Raw genomic sequence first — 21,425 nt, forward strand, 5'->3', positions numbered from 1 at the left:
GACCGATTTCGGCATATGTCACCCTGCTCTCGTTCGTAAAATTATGACCAAACTTTAGATTAACTAACTGAAGACAAGAGCGGCTCTTTTACTAGCTGGTAGCGTGGATAGAACACGTTTCTTCAAGAATTTCGCCCTGACTATCTTCGGGTCGAGACATTACAACAATCTGAAAGGTAAATGTTGTGAAATTCCGGCCGAAAACAGGCTGAAACGGCTGATGAACGGCCCAGAACACCTGAAATACCCTCTGATGGTTCAGATGTGAGCAGAATAGACTCCCCGGGGTGCTATCTTACTGTTTGGTACCCCCTGTCATCATTTCAGAGCACCCCGAAAAAGTGACCATCTCGGAAATGCGAAAATCGTGCCCCGTTATAAAATAAAATCACTTGCCAAGTGTAATTCAAGTCTGATATGACTAATACACTTGATATTGTACTGAATCAGTACTGATTTTTGTAGAAAGATTTGCATTTATACTGGTCCAGTACTGAAACACACTTGGAGTTCGGTATGGGAACTTAATAATGTATACTTTGCAAAAGAATGTCAAGTTCAAAGTTTTCATACTTTGGGTGAGCTATTTTCTGCGGAGCTCTACTTTCATTTTTTACCATTATTGTTCGTTAGAAGCCGGCGATCAATTGAAATTATGCTTGTTTGTGCATGTTAACAAGAAAAGTGGTTCCCATATTGCTTGATTCCTTTCCTTCTTTTCCTTTACCACTCTGTGTAGATTAATTAGCCAATAGTGTCTGGAATGCTCTAATCTGGTTGTTTTCCTGTTGTTGTTTCACAGCACTGGATGCTCTGGCACACGCGAACAAACTCAACTCCACCCTCATCTCTGGAGCCCGATCAGCTATACAGTCGAGACAACAGCAGCAACAACAAGAGAACAACAAGGTCCATCCAAAAGAAAACAAAAGCGGATATTCTCTACCTTCGAGAGAGAAGTGTGTATGTGTGTGTGCGTGTGTGTAGGTGTGTGTGTGTGTGTGTGTGTGTGTGTGTGTGTGTGTGTGTGTGTGTGTGTGTGTGTGTGTGTGTGTGTGTGTGTGTGTGTGTGTGTGTGTGTGTGTGTGTGTGTGTGTGTGTGTGTGTGTGTGTGTGTGTGTGTGTGTGTGTGTGTGTGTGTGTGTGTGTGTGTGTGTGTGTGTGTGTGTGTGTGTGTGTGTGTGTGTGTGTGTGTGTGTGTGTGTGTGTGTGTGTGTGTGTGTGTGTGTGTGTGTGTGTGTGTGTGTGTGTGTGTGTGTGTGTGTGTGTGTGTGTGTGTGTGTGTGTGTGTGTGTGTGTGTGTGTGTGTGTGTGTGTGTGTGTGTGTGTGTGTGTGTGTGTGTGTGTGTGTGTGTGTGTGTGTGTGTGTGTGTGTGTGTGTGTGTGTGTGTGTGTGTGTGTGTGTGTGTGTGTGTGTGTGTGTGTGTGTGTGTGTGTGTGTGTGTGTGTGTGTGTGTGTGTGTGTGTGTGTGTGTGTGTGTGTGTGTGTGTGTGTGTGTGTGTGTGTGTGTGTGTGTGTGTGTGTGTGTGTGTGTGTGTGTGTGTGTGTGTGTGTGTGTGTGTGTGTGTGTGTGTGTGTGTGTGTGTGTGTGTGTGTGTGTGTGTGTGTGTGTGTGTGTGTGTGTGTGTGTGTGTGTGTGTGTGTGTGTGTGTGTGTGTGTGTGTGTGTGTGTGTGTGTGTGTGTGTGTGTGTGTGTGTGTGTGTGTGTGTGTGTGTGTGTGTGTGTGTGTGTGTGTGTGTGTGTGTGTGTGTGTGTGTGTGTGTGTGTGTGTGTGTGTGTGTGTGTGTGTGTGTGTGTGTGTGTGTGTGTGTGTGTGTGTGTGTGTGTGTGTGTGTGTGTGTGTGTGTGTGTGTGTGTGTGTGTGTGTGTGTGTGTGTGTGTGTGTGTGTGTGTGTGTGTGTGTGTGTGTGTGTGTGTGTGTGTGTGTGTGTGTGTGTGTGTGTGTGTGTGTGTGTGTGTGTGTGTGTGTGTGTGTGTGTGTGTGTGTGTGTGTGTGTGTGTGTGTGTGTGTGTGTGTGTGTGTGTGTGTGTGTGTGTGTGTGTGTGTGTGTGTGTGTGTGTGTGTGTGTGTGTGTGTGTGTGTGTGTGTGTGTGTGTGTGTGTGTGTGTGTGTGTGTGTGTGTGTGTGTGTGTGTGTGTGTGTGTGTGTGTGTGTGTGTGTGTGTGTGTGTGTGTGTGTGTGTGTGTGTGTGTGTGTGTGTGTGTGTGTGTGTGTGTGTGTGTGTGTGTGTGTGTGTGTGTGTGTGTGTGTGTGTGTGTGTGTGTGTGTGTGTGTGTGTGTGTGTGTGTGTGTGTGTGTGTGTGTGTGTGTGTGTGTGTGTGTGTGTGTGTGTGTGTGTGTGTGTGTGTGTGTGTGTGTGTGTGTGTGTGTGTGTGTGTGTGTGTGTGTGTGTGTGTGTGTGTGTGTGTGTGTGTGTGTGTGTGTGTGTGTGTGTGTGTGTGTGTGTGTGTGTGTGTGTGTGTGTGTGTGTGTGTGTGTGTGTGTGTGTGTGTGTGTGTGTGTGTGTGTGTGTGTGTGTGTGTGTGTGTGTGTGTGTGTGTGTGTGTGTGTGTGTGTGTGTGTGTGTGTGTGTGTGTGTGTGTGTGTGTGTGTGTGTGTGTGTGTGTGTGTGTGTGTGTGTGTGTGTGTGTGTGTGTGTGTGTGTGTGTGTGTGTGTGTGTGTGTGTGTGTGTGTGTGTGTGTGTGTGTGTGTGTGTGTGTGTGTGTGTGTGTGTGTGTGTGTGTGTGTGTGTGTGTGTGTGTGTGTGTGTGTGTGTGTGTGTGTGTGTGTGTGTGTGTGTGTGTGTGTGTGTGTGTGTGTGTGTGTGTGTGTGTGTGTGTGTGTGTGTGTGTGTGTGTGTGTGTGTGTGTGTGTGTGTGTGTGTGTGTGTGTGTGTGTGTGTGTGTGTGTGTGTGTGTGTGTGTGTGTGTGTGTGTGTGTGTGTGTGTGTGTGTGTGTGTGTGTGTGTGTGTGTGTGTGTGTGTGTGTGTGTGTGTGTGTGTGTGTGTGTGTGTGTGTGTGTGTGTGTGTGTGTGTGTGTGTGTGTGTGTGTGTGTGTGTGTGTGTGTGTGTGTGTGTGTGTGTGTGTGTGTGTGTGTGTGTGTGTGTGTGTGTGTGTGTGTGTGTGTGTGTGTGTGTGTGTGTGTGTGTGTGTGTGTGTGTGTGTGTGTGTTGTGTGTGTGTGTGTGTGTGTGTGTGTGTGTGTGTGTGTGTGTGTGTGTGTGTGTGTGTGTGTGTGTGTGTGTGTGTGTGTGTGTGTGTGTGTGTGTGTGTGTGTGTGTGTGTGTGTGTGTGTGTGTGTGTGTGTGTGTGTGTGTGTGTGTGTGTGTGTGTGTGTGTGTGTGTGTGTGTGTGTGTGTGTGTGTGTGTGTGTGTGTGTGTGTGTGTGTGTGTGTGTGTGTGTGTGTGTGTGTGTGTGTGTGTGTGTGTGTGTGTGTGTGTGTGTGTGTGTGTGTGTGTGTGTGTGTGTGTGTGTGTGTGTGTGTGTGTGTGTGTGTGTGTGTGTGTGTGTGTGTGTGTGTGTGTGTGTGTGTGTGTGTGTGTGTGTGTGTGTGTGTGTGTGTGTGTGTGTGTGTGGTGTGTGTGTGTGTGTGTGTGTGTGTGTGTGTGTGTGTGTGTGTGTGTGTGTGTGTGTTGTGTGTGTGTGTGTGTGTGTGTGTGTGTGTGTGTGTGTGTGTGTGTGTGTGTGTGTGTGTGTGTGTGTGTGTGTGTGTGTGTGTGTGTGTGTGTGTGTGTGTGTGTGTGTGTGTGTGTGTGTGTGTGTGTGTGTGTGTGTGTGTGTGTGTGTGTGTGTGTGTGTGTGTGTGTGTGTGTGTGTGTGTGTGTGTGTGTGTGTGTGTGTGTGTGTGTGTGTGTGGTGTGTGTGTGTGTGTGTGTGTGTGGTGTGTGTGTGTGTGTGTGTGTGTGTGTGTGTGTGTGTGTGTGTGTGTGTGTGTGTGTGTGTGTGTGTGTGTGTGTGTGTGTGTGTGTGTGTGTGTGTGTGTGTGTGTGTGTGTGTGTGTGTGTGTGTGTGTGTGTGTGTGTGTGTGTGTGTGTGTGTGTGTGTGTGTGTGTGTGTGTGTGTGTGTGTGTGTGTGTGTGTGTGTGTGTGTGTGTGTGTGTGTGTGTGTGTGTGTGTGTGTGTGTGTGTGTGTGTGTGTGTGTGTGTGTGTGTGTGTGTGTGTGTGTGTGTGTGTGTGTGTGTGTGTGTGTGTGTGTGTGTGTGTGTGTGTGTGTGTGTGTGTGTGTGTGTGTGTGTGTGTGTGTGTGTGTGTGTGTGTGTGTGTGTGTGTGTGTGTGTGTGTGTGTGTGTGTGTGTGTGTGTGTGTGTGTGTGTGTGTGTGTGTGTGTGTGTGTGTGTGTGTGTGTGTGTGTGTGTGTGTGTGTGTGTGTGTGTGTGTGTGTGTGTGTGTGTGTGTGTGTGTGTGTGTGTGTGTGTGTGTGTGTGTGTGTGTGTGTGTGTGTGTGTGTGTGTGTGTGTGTGTGTGTGTGTGTGTGTGTGTGTGTGTGTGTGTGTGTGTGTGTGTGTGTGTGTGTGTGTGTGTGTGTGTGTGTGTGTGTGTGTGTGTGTGTGTGTGTGTGTGTGTGTGTGTGTGTGTGTGTGTGTGTGTGTGTGTGTGTGTGTGTGTGTGTGTGTGTGTGTGTGTGTGTGTGTGTGTGTGTGTGTGTGTGTGTGTGTGTGTGTGTGTGTGTGTGTGTGTGTGTGTGTGTGTGTGTGTGTGTGTGTGTGTGTGTGTGTGTGTGTGTGTGTGTGTGTGTGTGTGTGTGTGTGTGTGTGTGTGTGTGTGTGTGTGTGTGTGTGTGTGTGTGTGTGTGTGTGTGTGTGTGTGTGTGTGTGTGTGTGTGTGTGTGTGTGTGTGTGTGTGTGTGTGTGTGTGTGTGTGTGTGTGTGTGTGTGTGTGTGTGTGTGTGTGTGTGTGTGTGTGTGTGTGTGTGTGTGTGTGTGTGTGTGTGTGTGTGTGTGTGTGTGTGTGTGTGTGTGTGTGTGTGTGTGTGTGTGTGTGTGTGTGTAGGTGTGTGTGTGTGTTTGTTCTTAAAATTAGCCACCAAAAGTCGATGGACATCATAAACCATAAAAAGTGGACGTCACAAAGCAAATAAACCACGCAGGAACGGATATCAAAAACAAAAATTATAAAAACATTTTTGAGGGCTTAAATATTATCAAATTCTTTGTATGCTTTAGAAAATAAATAATAGTCACCCGAAGGACTTAGTCGGGACTTGCGGCGCTTCCGGTTGCGGCGCTGGGACCCGAAGGGGACTAAGACTTATATACTGACTTATTTGGAGAACAACGGAGTTAGAGTTCATTAGCATAATTAAAATAGAGAAATTCTTTAAGTTAGGAACCCACTTTTTTCGACGTTTTTGCTATGTTTAAAATTTAATTGATGAGAGCAGCATTTTAACTAGAACTTTTACTCAATGCTGCTCTAAATCATAACTTCATGAGCCAACATTACAATAGCTGTTGAAATGGTCTCACAAGTCAGATTTTGTTACAGAGAAAGGGGGTCACTAAGCGCGCTAGCTAAGTAGGGCAACTAATTAGGTCAAATAATGCTAACGAGTGGTAAATTTGTCTTTTCCTTACTTTTGTTATCTTTCTTGATTTAACTACAAACTATTTGATTCAGTCAAGCCACAGCATTAAGACAGTATCGGATTGAGTCAGTATATGCTACATTCGATCAAATTTGTTTTTGAATTTCTGTTTTGGTAAGGCACAAGACGCTTTGCCCTGCAAATAATCTGCAATTTGCATTATCAGTGAGTGTTATGCGAAAAAGATTTTAATTGGAACAAAACTGAGAAGATAAAAAGCGTTTATGTCTTTCCCGATTGTCAAATTTTATCTTTTGAAAAAAATAGGCATTAAGTTGAAAAAAAAATTGAAGATCACTTTGAAATTGAGATGTACAAAGCACACTTTTGTAGCGTTTCCATTTTTAATTTTGTGGTGTAATGAGCATTTAAATACTCAAATGTAAACTTGTTAAAACCCTTTTTTATGGAAATTCCTATTAGTCATTTTAACAGGCGCAATAAGACAATACATTTCCCATTCGATAACTTAAAAATTGTAGGATCTGCAATCGCCGTACGTAACTGCACGTACACGGTACCTACATCACGTGCCTACAATTGAAGGTACTTTTACCTGAAATTTCAATGTAGTTATCGCGCCTAATTTTGTCTGAAATTTACCTGAACAGTCCAAATTACAGATAAATTTACAGGCACAATTTACCTGAACTTTTCGGGTGGTTAACCTTTACATTACAATCACTGTATAGGTAAATTACCTGAAACGTTCATTTAAATTGTGTAGGTAAATTTACCTGAAATTTGGACTGTTAGGCAATTTTCAGGTAAATTGTGCTGGAGGACTACGTTGACATATCAGGTAAAATTACCTTCAATTTTTGGTAAGTAGTGCGCAGGAACACCAAAATTTATGCACGGTTGTTAAATTTACCTGCATTTTAAGGTAAATTTACCTGCATTTTTTTGTGGTAGGGACGGACTGGGTTTGAGCAAAGAACGACGCAAATTATCTCTTAGCTTTCTAGCATAATACAAGGTCCCAGAATAATTAGGAGTTTCAAAAGATTACGGAGGTTATTCAGTAATAAAATTTTATAACCTTATACTGATAATTTATCTCTAGCTTGGGAAAAATCATAAAAAGGCTCCCTGAAAACAATTTTCCTGTCTGAAAAGATGACTTACAAATTAGTTTTTTAATGTGCAGTTTTTCTGAAAACTTTTGCTTTAAAAATAAGCATTAAAATTTTTTTGCAGGTAATTAACCTGAATGGTTTGCAGGTAAACAATTTTGTGGAAAATTGTGCAAGTAAGTATTACCTGCACATCACATTACTTGCACACTGTTCAGGTAAGATTACCGATACATTATTTAGTGTGTATAGACTCATTGGCAGCTCTGTATGGCCACGATTAACATAATTAAAAAAGAAATAGCTCTAAGAACTGCCAAAAATCGGCTTCGACTTGTCAGTCATTGACAGTAAGGTGTGAACTGTTCTGCAGCCCAAGCAGGAGTGTCAACGCTAAAAAATTGCTAAGGAATCGAAGAATTGCGGTAAATGCAGCGAATGGTTGTAAAAATTGCGTTTTTTAGCGCTGAATGAGATGGAAATAAAAATTCACCGCTAAAAGCCGCAAATCTCATCACATAAATTTACCGCATTCCTCGCTAAAAATGCGGGCGCTCCTGCAGTGAAATTTATTTTCACCGCTATTCACCGCAATTCTTACAGTATTTTTTCCACGAAACCGTGACCCGGTTAAGTGTAAAATTGTTCTGAAATGCTCAAATTTTTGTAAAAAAATTTTGGGGATTGGGTTTTGGAAGAGAATATCCTGCTTATGACAATGAACAGAAATCGAAGTCATCAGCCTCCTCGGTGGTGTCGAGGTCAACTGTGGGCAGTCGGGGATCATGTGCGTCATCTAACATGACCTCCAGTAGCTCAAAACCACCCTGGAGACCCTCTGGTCCAGTCACTCCTCAGATCAGGAAGACAAGCAGTATTTTGTAATAAACAAAAAAACAAACAAACGACGCAATAGCAAACAAACTATCGATACAAAACATACAATACAGCAACTTAAGGCTAACGATTTCTGTATTAATGACAGCCGAACGAAAAGCGAAGACCGCTGACAAATTGGACTGAATGCCTGGAAAAGTTTAACTGAAATTTTGTATTATGTTGTTAAAATGATGTAAATCTCTGTTATGTAGATTATGAATTTGATTAAACGAAGAATAAGCAAATTTAAATAAGAATTTTTAACAGTATTGCAAAGGCTAACTGATGGAGAAAAATGAGAATATATCAATATTTTAGACTTAATATAACCGTGTGGGTTTCCACTAATCTCCGTCTTGTATACCTTTCAGAACTAATAATGAGTGATAAATTTACGGTAGCGGCAATGAATATTAATTTTCAAAACTTTTGATTGCTGTTCGCTGATGTTTTTAATAGGAAACGACAATAAAGAACCCAATTTATTTTCAGAAACAAATCTTTTACAACGTTCTATTCCTTTGCCGCGCTTTTTCCAGAGCCTCAAAATGTCAAAAGAATGAGTTTAATGCCAGAGAAAGTTTTTACGTTAGTCTGTTCTTACGCCAGATCTCGCGAATAATGTTATTCAGCAAAACTTGTGTACATTTTCAAGAGTTGCGCATGAAATCAGTGACATTCCAATAATACTCACTTATTTTATACTCACCAAACACTCGCGTTTTCCATTACGTTGTGCAACACCCAGTTAAAAATTATTGACTTATATGACTTATTAATAAATTATTGACTTAGTTATATGTTACTAAGCCACGTGACCTTGAGGGTTTCACTGTGTGGCTCTAGCTCAACCTCTGACAATCTTGGCCGCAATGATGTACCAAGTGCAACTTTGAGACAGCGTACGGCAAAAAGCGACTACAGTCCCCAAAAAGTGCATGATCATTGCAATGAGAAGGTCTGAAATGAGGAAAATCAATTAAAAGAACAGCTGAGAAAAAGCGTCTCTCAGGTTGAGGTCCAGACCCAAATTGATTTATGATCAGACCCAGTCGAGTGCACACCCGTGTGTTCCCAGACCGAAATTACAGGGTCTGGACGGAAGTTTGAGCGCACTAAAGTCTGGATGATGGTCTGGAGATGGTCTGATCAGAGGTCATTTTGGTCTGAAAAGTCTGATCATAGGCGGATTCGAGCGCAATCGGGTCTGATCATAACCTCTTCGAGCGCGCTTGGGTCTGATCAGAGGCGAATTCGAGCGCAATCGGGTTTGATCATAACCTCTTCGAGCGCACTTGGGTCTGATCAGAGGCGAATTCGAGCGCAATTGGGTCTGATCATAACCTCTTCGAGCGCACGTGGTTCTGATCATGACTACTTCGAACGCAGTTGAGGCTGATCATGACGGACTTGAGCGCACTTTAGTCTATTCATAACCTCTTCTCTTGTAATTCAACCACAAGCTGAAACAGTTGATGCGGTTAAGCTCAAATCACATAGAAACAAAATCATTATCCGTTTTTAATTTTGATTTAGCTCGAAAACCCTATACTTTACTTTTTTAGAATAAAAAATACTCGAAATGCTGGCTAGCCAGTGAGTTTTTTTGTTTGCCTTTGTTTTTTCATGCTGCAAAAGTCAAATTATCCCAGAGAAAGATTAATACTCCTTTGTCGTTTATTTTTTGAGTTTCATTGATTACTGTCAGTGACATTCAATTCAATAGATATAGGAATTTAAATTTTGTCATGCACGAAATTGCACTATGACCTTGTTTTAATAATTTTGTTAGTTAAAGTTTTGACGTTATATACATTGACGCTTTTTTAAACCTTGGACACGAAGTTCTGTGAGAAGTATATCTTGCCAAACGTGACTAAAAACGTATACCAAATGAATAAAGTTCGCAACGATGTGATAATACGCAAGAAAATTCACGCATTTTCTTTAGGATTATAAAACTACTATTATAAAAATACGTAATGATCTCTCCGAAAACAAGAAAGCATATGGTTAGTATCAATCTAATCTCAATTATGTTCACAAAGTGTGAAAAAGATTTCTTTCTAGTGAATGGTTTCATTTCTTAAAAGCTTGAAATCCAACACTGATAAAATCTTATAAAAAAAGTAAATAACTTTTACTAGATAATATAACTTTTACTAAAACATAAACCGACAAATGTCGGAAGAATTGCTCTTGAACGACAGGCGAGGCAATTTAATTCAGGAGCTGTAGCCTAGATCAAATTATGGGTGCAAAAAATTGTTCCGCCGCCGGGATTCGAAACACTGCCCTCCCGATCCACAGCCACAACTACTAACCACTGCGCTTCAGATCATATACCTCACTTATTCTGCAACCGAATTTATATTAGCTTTACTTCAGAGCAATAGAGATCACTCAAAAATGAAGAACGAAAGCGTGAAAAAGTCACTTGAGAAGTCAAAGAATGTTCTAGAAGAAAAGCGCAAAACTGTCAAGCGAAAAATTTGCATAAAAAAGACACACACGTTTACAATAATTGCTATGAACTGCGTTCAAGAGCAATTAAAAAAAGATGTGCTTTTGGCTCGATGAAGTTCAATTGCTTAAAAATTTTCACCAAAAATTACCCCTGAAAAATTTGTTGAAATTGCAGTACCACCGTTAACAAGTGTTGATTTCATATAAGATCCATTTTTTTTAAAGCAAACTCACGTACTTGAGGCGATGCGAACATAAGTTTCTGAAAGACTGATGAATAAAAATTTTGAGCAATCAGTTCATTGTCAACTATCTAGTGAACAGCAAAGTTCTTGTTCCGAAGGTCAAAATCCGGAGAATAAAATCCAAAAAGTTAAAAAAGGTGATTCAGGTGCTCATTCTGAGAAAGAACCATAAAACTTACAGAAGACAGGCATGAATTTCTATTAAGAACCTATGAAACCGTGGCAGTTCCGCTTTCGTACAGTGATGTTCCCTCAAAGTTTTTTAATGATATCTTTAAATTCAGATGTTATATCACAAACGAACTGATGTCAAAATATGTTTCTGTCAAAATTTTCCAAAATGAAAAAAAAAGAGAAAGAATAATAAATGCCATTATATCTTGCTAAGACAAGCGTAATGCTCACTGATTTTTCATTTGTTTTGTTTGACTTAATCACCACTTAATTTTTGGTCCAATTCTACCTCGGTTGCTCATTGGACTGATCAAATTTCTTTCATTTTGAAAACCGAGCCCCTGGACAAGAAGGGAATTCTCTGCGTGAGATGTTTTTCGCTATGTTCACTTTATTATATATGAAAGATATTTTATATAATCTAAATACAATAAATCTCTTTGATTTCGGCAATTTTCTTCTCAAAATCCGTTCAAACGAACTGAAAATGAAATACATTAATTTTCCTTCTGACACCCTATATCATTATCTGGTGCCAATTCATCAGGAGCTGGTGCCATTTTGGTTGGTTTCTAAGCAATCAAGGTACTGTGGCTGCAAAATTATTCCAAAACGTGACACTTTCCAGAATTCGTTCAAAAGTTTTTCAATAGTTCCTATTTGGAAATCAACGTGCAAGTGTTGATCAAGACTTGGCAAAAAATTGGCAGAATTGTAAGTTTTGTATTTAGAATTGGCCAGTACTGATATAGACATGGATAGGCAAGGGTGCTCTAGCAATACGTTCTAGCCAGTTTTTTCACCAGCTGTATAAAAATGCTCTCATATTTTTACGTCTATAATTTTTATTGGTAATCAAATTTCATGACTCTGTTTAAATTATAACGGTTTCAATAAGCTACAAAATTTTTGCATTGAACAATTAGACAATCTTTTGTGTTTTCCTCGCTTAAATAATCCACTGAGGCAGCTATAACCTTAAAAAATTTGACGTACAAAATTTTACAGCTGCTTTAACAATGCTTGCTTTGATCAGTCTAATTGAAAGCCTACAGGTATAGACGCCTAGCTTAGCGGCAAACCAAATTTAAAAATTCTTTTGAATTGAAGAAACATTTACTTGAATCTTGATTGTTCGACGCATGCGTGTTCGAAACTCGACTTCAATTCTGCTTTTTTTTGTGAGGCAGTCTTATTCATATTGGCTTCACAATCGGAAACAATTTCTAAGCGTCGTTTTGAGCGCGTTTGGAGTTGTTTACCTCATTTTTTATTCAGAGACGGTCAAACACTTTTGAAATAAACTGACAGTTCAAATCTGATTTAGAGCAGATAGCAAAAGGAACTTCAAAAGCACCTGGTAAATAACCAAAGGTTAGAAGTGTGATTCAACTTTAATCACTTTTTCCCATTTTAAGTCCTATTTTTTATTTCCCATATTGTTGATCTCAATTTTTCTCATTTTTGTTTACTCATTTTTGGTAGCAGCAGTGAGCACAACACTTCAGATTACTTTTAAAATTTGCAAACGGCCTAATTTGTTAATTAGCGAATATTTATGGGAATTTTCTAATACGTAGGGCAATCAACAGCTCGATCAATGATTTAAAAAACACTAATTCAAATAAGGCCTAGCCTCACATTTTATAACATGAAGCATCTGTAACTGTTGAACAGTTTGAAGTTGACGTTCATCGTGACCTTTTATCAACCAATCTTTGTAAAAAAAAATGTCTTAACAAGATTACTGAAAATATCGATAACTTTAATTCAAATCTGATTTTTCAAAACGGTTTTCTCGGAAATTCACCAAATCTCATCTCTCTCTCTATGAGTGTTTACAGCTTTCTCAATCTTTTCATGTTCAATGCTTTATGTGTCAGGCTCAAAACATTTTTAAATCACATGAACAAAGGAATCAAATCATAGAGGAGAAATTTTGAGATCAGCATTGTGGTTGATCAAAGCATTTTTTGCAATAAAAACTGCTTTTGCGGGTCGGCTCTGGTGATTCTACAAAACTGTGGACACGAAGCATCTGTTATCAGCGAGTGGTGCAATTAATTGTTTTGCAGGCTCTTTTTTCAGCGATTTTTTGCGTGTGGCAATTGTAGTAGTGCTAATACATACAATACCAAACTCAAACTTTTTTGTCTTATATGATGCAATCTTACTGTGCTACTGCCGTTGTATATGTTGATATTGTAACTCAATCAATGAGGCTAAGCCAGCTGGCAAGCAGTATAAACCAGCACTAAAAAAGCAGTGAATTTGTAGTAGACGCATTTTTTCAAACTCTGCAAGGATACAGTCCACTGGCTCGCAATTCAAGCTGAGCAGCAGAGGAATAGCCGCTAATAACGACCAGCTTAGCTGAGCGCGGTGGCTATATGCTTAGCGATATAGGTCGAGCAGTAAGAGTTGATACTTAGCTTATTTCCTCACATTAGTAATACATACAATTATGCGCTAATTAGTTAGTGAAGACTGTAACTTAGTAATTCTTTCCAATACAATACCTCATTATTCATATATATTTTTTACACTAAAATCTGGTGCGCCGAGCAGCAAAAAAATCATTCCTTAAGATTGAGAGACTTTCTTCATTTTGTTAACCGTTACCGTTATTTTCTTTTCTTTTTTGTCCTCCGAGGGATGAAATTCTTGCATTGTTTTTATTGTTATCAATAGATATTTTTCTGATTTCGGACTGCGTCGTTCAATTTTTTAATCAGATATTCGTTTATTATTGAAAACGCTAAGAAAGCCTTGATTTCATTTGTTTGCCTAAAATGGCTTTTTGGTGAGGCAGACTCTGCCCACACGCTAAAAAAGCTTAAAAAGATTATTGAATTATTGCCGTAGCAGATGTGTCATCAAAACACAATAACTGGATGCAACAAAGCGATGTAAGAAGAGAAGGAAATCTGGATCAACCAGCGGAAAAGTCATACTCACAAATTAAAAAAAAACTTAATATTCTCAAAACTGGAGTGAGATGTAGCAGTGCTTCTACATACAATACAAAACTCAAACATGCTTGGCTTATATGATGCAATCATACTCAGCAATTGCCGTTTTAAATATCGACATTGTGAATCAACCAATCAGGCTATGCCAGCTAGCAAGCAGAATAAACCAGCACTAAATAAGAAGTGAAATTGTAGTAGAAGCAATTTTTCCAAATCTTCAAGGATACAATCGACTGGCTCGCGATTCAAGCCCATTAGCAGAGGAATAGCCGTTAATAACAACCAGCTCAGCTGAGCGCGGCGAATAAATGCCTAGCGATATAGCTCGAGCAGTAAGAGCTAATGCTTAGCTTATTTCCTCACATCTCTTTATCCACGCAATTCTTACTTTAAAACTATCAAGTCCCAAACTGCTAGTTGTCTTGCCTTGTAATTCTGGCAAGGAAAAGTCACCCCATTTAGAGTTATTTTCAGGTAGCAATTACTTCAAACAGGCGACAAATTTGCCAACAGGTGACAAAATTGCGTTCGAGCAGTTTTCTTATGCAAAAGGAACTATATGTTGCCAGTATATTGTCCACAAAAGGTTCGTGCCACTTTATTATTCATGCACGGATGCAACGATATAAACAGTTTTTTTCATTGGAACTTTTCTTTGTTTATTAATGGAATCTGTACCATAGGTTGCATCTAGATTTTATGTTGTAGCTTTCATGTTGCGACATCCCCAATTTTTCAACCGTTCCGATAAAATAAAGCCTCAGTCTATTTTTTCCCAGTTATCATTTCAACAAAATCTAATTCGACGATTGAGTTGCTTAACCTTCGTAATCTGCTTTCATCTGGTCAATTAATCGCCTGATTCTCACGCCACTTTTCTTCACTGGGAGATATGGTTGATTCCATGCACTATCTTTCTCAAAGCTAAAGAGCATAACTTGATAGGTTGATAACTTTAATACTTAGAAATGAAATACAAATTCAATTTTACCTTTTTTAATCAATTGATCTAATTTCGCATCATCTTCATTACGACGAAGTAAATCAAATGACAAAAAGATTTAACTGAATTTCGTTTGCATCTTTATATTGACATGAGCCTTTTCCGCACTGTCGTTTGACTGATTAGACTGTCTAGGCAAAATCTATGAAAACTATCAACCAGAGAGCTTGAACTATTTTCTGCGGTCTGAACAAGGAATCACCACGGTTGAAAACTTCTACTGTCAAAAATTGTTGCAGGAAAAATGTAATGTTTTCTACAAATTTGTCGATTGAGAAGATGACTCCAAAGAGATTGAAATGCTCTGTACTAATTCAAATTTGGTCCACTGACAATAAGACGCTTCGCAATTTAGAACCATGGTTGAATTGAGTCGAAATTTAAGTTGACCTCCGCGGTTTTCAGTCTTCTTTCCGCTCTTGCCTTGAAAAATCATGTTCATCCTTACCAACTTAGAGTGGATCGATATTTAGTATCAATTTTTATCATCAATATTTTCAACAGTGCTTAATTTCTTTCTTTGAGAGGTTGAAGAAAATGCATTTTAGCGATGGATTCCGCTAAACAAGCATTCAGACTGGCCAGAGAACAAGAGGAATGGTCTCCTGCCAAGGAACTGAAACCAGCCACACCATACAACACCTGGAGCAACGATGACTGGAAACGAGAACTGCTCAAGACTCCAGTCAAGAGATCCATCATCACACCTCCCACATGGTATACTCAATTGGGTTAAGAATCTAAGGATACGTCATTCATTTAGAGCACTCGGAGATCTGACAGGTCATCAAAGATAGGCTTCAAAGATAAGCATCAAAGATAGGCTTCAAAGCAAACTGGTCAACTGATGATGTATAGCAGTTTACAGGTATTTAACGAGAACCCCTTCCTCGAAATTAACAATTCTCCAAGTTTCGATTAATAATTTTCATCACTGGGAATGGCAAACAAATTATTGAAGTTTTTTTTGTAATTTTATTAATTTAGTTTAACTAAATTAATAAAATTACAAAAAAACATCATTAATTTGTTTGCTATTCCCAGTGATGAAAATTATTAATCGAAACTTGGAGAATTGCTAATTTCGAGGAAGGGGTTCTCATTAAATACCTGTAAACTGCTAATTGTTAGTCGATACTTGGAGAATTGTTAATTCTGAATAAGGGGTGCTTGCTGAATACCTTTAAACTGCTACATACACTGGGGAGCTTGCACACTAAATTTGGTTTCAGTTTCAACAACTCTTTTATCCTCTCATTAGCAAACCTTTTTTCCTTTTCAAACTATTTTATAAATTGAAATAAAAGTCGCACCAGAGGTCCTGGTCGCCTAAGTCTGACCAGAGACCTCTCGGGTCTGGCATTATCTGATCAGAGACGGCTACGGTCGCACTAAGGCCGCACTGCTCCATGAGTTGCACGAAAGGCTGATCTGAAGTAATTTTGGTCTGGCACGGTCTGATCAGAGCACAAAGTCTGGACATAGTCTGCTCAGAGGTGGCTTGGGTCTGGGAGCTTAACCTGGGAGAACTAGTGCACACAATTTTTTAAAAAAATCAGTAAGAAAAGACTAAGTGAGCGTTGCCTTGAATGTAACAATGCCCACGCATAGAGAGAAATCCTCCCAACTAGTAATTGCTCTAAGGGATTATTTATGTTACTGTTTCATTTCGTTAATGAAATTTTTTTGCCATTTTTTCTAATGATGTGATAATATATACGAGCACCCTAATTAAAGTTGAACAAAAGCGTAAAATGTCCAAATTTGTTTCAAATAATGATTTTTCTTTCTGGAATAATATAATCCCTTTTGTTTTCTGAAAATATAGATTATCCATGTTTTTTGATCACTGATTTATTAGAAATTTCAACGCTTTCGTATTAACAGTTATTTGTTGGCAGTACGCACAAAAGATTGGACGGCAGAAGCATTTTTTTTGTAAATTACGCGCCAAGCCATGGTCTAAATTTGGAAACAGGAATGAATATTATTATAAGTTTGGTTTGGCTATCTCAATGTTATCATAATAAAAAAACAACAACAGAATAACATCAGAAGGTTAAGAATCCGTCGCAGTGATATTTTATTAAGCCAGATTGCACAAGAAAAACTTGTTTATGAAACATTTCTCAAATTTTGATTAAGTACAATAGTTAGAAAAAACTCATTAACAAATCAAAGAAATTTTTCGCTTATTTTACTCAAATCCGAAAGTTTTGAAAAAGTTCATTTATTTTGAAAAAGATAAAATACACAAACAGCAAAAGCGGGCAAAAGAAAAAAAAACCGTATTGTTTTCCAACAACAAGCAGGGTCAGATCACAAACAACACTATAACTTTGAACAAGTATTTCTCAAAAAAAATGGGGTATGACCGAAAAGATAGCCTCCAAAGCAAATAGCTCAGTGGAGTGAAAAGATTATGCATTAGATTGATGAGATATGCCAATATTAAGAAAAAGAGTCTAGACGAACAGCAAAATCAAACAACAACAACAACAAACATTAATTACATCAAAAACTTTAAAAAAACAAAAGTAAATAACAACGTTAAAATAGCGTCAGATAAAACTGAAATTAAAGAAAAAAATTTGTAATTCATCAGAAAAAATATATGACGAGTCCATAATAAGGCTTGATAACAATTAGAAAATAAGGAACAAAAACAGAAAAGTTGAAAACTTCGCTTATTTTTTAAAAAAAAAATTTATTTCAAAGTAATGAAAACCATTAGAAATCAACTAAAATATCCCTTTGGTTTACAATTACCAATGTTTCTGTAGAAGGGAATTAAGAACTCTCGGTATTCAAGTTTTTATGCTGTTAAAAAAGAACAAATAGATAAAAACAAAAATCACTTTAACTTGCCAGAAAACACTTTTGAAGCCGTAAAACCATACTTTGACCCTCAAAATAAGTTCAATTGACCTTCTTCTAACACCAATATGGTATTATGCGACCTCTCATTAATGAAAACAGGTAACAAGTAGTTAAAAAAGATTAAAAAAATTGGAGAAATTAAGTAGTACTTGTTTTTTTTTTCGAAAAAAAATTATTTCCAAAGACATGAAAGCCATTGATTGAAAAATGCAAAAACTGAAACGGTTCGTTTAGTCTTCCATAAAAACCCTTGAGACCTGCCATTATGCATAATATGTCTTATGTCTACAAAATAACGTCAAATATGATAAAATTATATTTTTTTTGTGAAAAACCCGAGTCGAAACCAGTAAATTCATAACGAAATGTTAAAAAACTCTAGATTTTGGTGACATTAATCTCTTTTAAAACCTTCTTTTGACAACAATAATGTCATATTGGGCCAGTAATTAACGAGACCAGATAACAAACAGACAAAAAAGGAACAAAATTGCGCAGTCAAAGTGTTTTTTTTTAATTTTGAAAAGCAGTTGTTTTCAAAGTCATGAAAGCCATCAGCTATCTTCTAATATCAGTATATCGGCTCAACTAATCTCTCATGAAAAATCAAAGAAAACGGGTCATTGTTCAGGAAATTTCCGACGTCTAAAAAGACAGTTAAAACGACAGTTAAAGACAAAATAGAAAAATTCAATTTAATTCTTCGAGAAAGTAGTGTCGAAGCCGTAGAAAAACCATAATCGATATCTTTAAGGATTTTAATATCATCAATTTTACTTTTTTTGAATGCCAATAATCTGTTATATGAACTGTCAATTACGTGATATTGTGACAAATCTAGAAAACATGAAAAATTGGCAAACACCTAAAATAAAAAAAATGTGAACTCTAGTAGTATCAAAGCCAGAAAACCATAACTTAAGCGTAAAACCGAAAAAAAAAATTAATTTGAATTCAGAAGAAAGAAAAAGCATTCCCTTCATTGCTGACACTAAGCTACAACTTGAACGAATTAAAAGAAAAATGGAGGCAAAGTTCAACAAGCCATTTTTTATTTAAAAACAAATTATTTTTAAAAAACAAAACGACTATAAGTTTTCAAGCAAAAAAAGATAAATTAATTTGGAGATAACTCAGAAACCAATTGGACCTATCACTAGTGAGCTTTGATTTTAAATGTTCTGTTATTTAATTAATATAAAAAAGATCAAATTTTTTGAATAAGCCGTCTTTATTTCTGTCTTTAAAAATAATATAAAAACGCTTTCTTGAAAAATTTTAACAAATTTTAGCAAAATAGTTAAAAATTCGGAAAAATGTGAATAAAATCAACGGAATTCAGTCTTTTTCCCAAAAGTTTAAACCTCGATAACTCCCTGTAAAAAACGAAAATAAAAAAAAATCTTTTTAAATCCATGTTCTACGCTGGACAAGCTTTCTAAGGATACCAGTCTCAACTCTCTACGATTAATATATCGATCAGCCACAATTGTCTGAACAAAAAGAAAAACCCATTTGAGTATATAGTTCCTCTCCCCTCAAGAGGGGTCGGAACAAAAAACAACAATTACAATCACTCATCATCAGAAAACCTATGAGTGTTATCATTAATAATAAGAAGTGTCAAAAAACAAAAAGAACAACAAAAACGGCCAAAACACAAAACTTCAGTCATATTTTTTGAAACCAAGCATTTAAGGTCTACACAATTTCACGTGCCTGAGTATATTTTCACAGGAAAAGTCGACTGGCAAATTCAAGAAGACCTGAACAGCATTCAGCACTGGGTGAAGCCCAACAAAATGGATCTGGCAATTGAAAAGTGCGCTGCACTGAAAATCCAACAACCACTCCGGAGGTCTGATGTTAGGCATAAGTCAACTGCACAGCGCTGACTCCGTCAAAGATCTTGGTATTTTTGTAACTAAAAACATGACCTGGTCTCTACACAACTCCGAAAGACTCAAGAAAGGCAACAAGGCTCTTTACCTGCTTCGAAGAAACGTTTCACCGAAAGTCAATGTGTCTGTCAAACTCGGACTATATAAATCCATTCTTCTGCCAATACTGCTCTACGGAATGAACTGCGTACGGTTGAGCCGTGGTTCCACCAGAGACTAGAGCTTCCAAAAACGTGCCTTGAACTGGGTCTGCTATGACTCCAATCAAAGCTACCTCCAACAGCTACATCTCCTCAACGTACTACCACTTCCGCTCTTCATGCGGTGCAACGACATTCTGCTCATGTCCAAACTACTTGTTGAAGGAGAACATAACATCAACATTCCCACTTGTAACCCTGAATCTGGTAGGTCCACGATGTTTTTCAAGCTAACCAAGTGCAAAAAAGAAAAGACTCGTGGAGAATTTGTCTACCGGACATGTAGAGTCCTTAACAGAATGAACGAAAAATTCAGTTTGCCAACCCTGTCGGTCTAAAATCGCGAATAGTCAACCTGATGTGGAAGTTCATTGACAACAGATTCTCTGATTCCAACCCTTGCACATGGCAACTATGTTGCGACTGCTGTGACTGTCGCAACATTTGGACATCGTTCTAATCAGAAGTTATGGGAGGAATCCCTCTGGTGTCAAACGCCAGGAAGCCGCAACAACAACAACAACAACAACATCAACAACAATAACAACAAAGCAGCAACAACAACAACATCATATGCCAAAGTTGTTTTAGCAACTCCATTAAATTGAGATTTTAAGACAAATGTTTCCAGCACAACAAATAAACTGACCATGTCAGATGCTAGCCTCAATGATAAAAAAACGAGATGAAAAACGATACTCATGCGTAACAGTTTGCAACTCCCAACAAATTATGCACAACGCACCGTATAAAACAGATAATTTTCGTTCCACAGAAAACCGCAAATTAGTAAACGAAAAAAAAACACACGGTAGAAAAACGTGGTACAGTGGAAACCGAGGAAAAGAAACACGAACGAGAAGCAAACGCTTCATCAAATATCAGTCAAAAATGGTTTTCGTCAGAATACGGAGGTTGCGCTTAATACAATTGCATAATGTACCCTACACTATACTTAATAGTCTTATCAGAGGTCATCTGAAGCGCACAGTCGTCTGATAATTGGTCTGGGTTTCGTCTGGGCCATGGTTGCACAATCTTTTGGCAATGGTCTGATTTGGGTCTGATCAGAGGTCACTTCCGAATGGGAATGGTATAATCAGAGACAGTTTTGAGCGCACATTAGTCTGAACAGAGGTTACTTTTGTCTGGAATGGTCTGATCAGAGGTTACTATCGTCTGGCACGGTCTTATCAGAGGTCACTTCCAGATGGCACCTCAACCTGGGCTGTCTTTCTCGGTCCCAATTCTTCTGATATTTATTAAGAAAGATTGACGAGAAACAACTGACAGCGATTATGCAATCGAACGCAAATTTACATTACTCCAGATATCCGTTCTTTTACCAATTTGATTCTCGAGAGAAGTTATGAAACTGCTAATTGAAAAGGAACTAAGCAATATTTTTTTGAAAAAACAATTCCACCAAAATTCTGTCTCAGTTATTGTTAAAACGGTTGTCAACGGCACACTCGACAGACAAAAAAGGACAAGAAAAAAGGCATAACCAAAGTTCAGAACACTTTTATTTAACTCTTGGCAGAATTTACATCTCAACTTTAGCCTGTCTCACGCTATATTCATTAGACATTGCACCACTCTCCAACAAAAGTACAAAAATGTGAAGATATAGCTCAGAATGGCCAAAAATAACCTAATTTAATTAGTTTTAAGTAACTAAAACATCCAAAAAACAATCAAAATAAAAAGGACACAATAAGTCCCAATAAAAACAAATCTCAGGTTACTACAGATTTGCGACAATTCAAAAAAACGCATTGGTAAGAAAACAAAACAAAACAAAGAGCACACTGAAGGGCTCACTTCCTTCAAATGGTTTAAAATGCTTTCAAACGTGCATTCACAAGTTAATGTAATAGAATTTTATTTTAAAAAATGAAAGACTGTACATTAGCAAGAGCTTTGCTCAATTTACGAAACCTTTTTCTCGCCTACTTTTTATACTCTGAAAATTATCTATTAAGAAAAAAATTTTTTTTGTTCATAAATTTGACCTAATTGCTTACTTTTACGTACAGCATTGAATTTAACTACCTGTT

At 38.2% G+C, this 21,425-nt stretch overlaps 1 protein-coding gene across 2 annotated transcripts in view; it reads left to right on the forward strand.

The window, feature by feature from the left end:
* The window catches only part of LOC142345850 (sperm acrosome-associated protein 9-like), a 39,181-nt gene that overhangs the window by 14,255 nt on the left and 3,501 nt on the right, over window positions 1-21,425 (forward strand). Inside the window, exons 4-5 of one of the 2 annotated variants that reach the window (XM_075398262.1) lie at window positions 803-909; window positions 7,372-7,793. In XM_075398262.1, the coding sequence (XP_075254377.1) occupies window positions 803-909; window positions 7,372-7,530 (266 nt within the window). In that variant the 3' untranslated portion in view covers window positions 7,531-7,793. Of the gene's footprint in view, window positions 1-802; window positions 910-7,371; window positions 7,794-14,932; window positions 15,102-21,425 lie in introns of those variants that run through there. The other variant, XM_075398261.1, reaches the window with a different exon arrangement.

The sequence above is a fragment of the Convolutriloba macropyga genome, chromosome 9, assembly GCF_964194025.1.
Source record: "Convolutriloba macropyga chromosome 9, txConMacr16.3, whole genome shotgun sequence".
Lineage (NCBI taxonomy): Eukaryota > Metazoa > Xenacoelomorpha > Acoela > Convolutidae > Convolutriloba > Convolutriloba macropyga.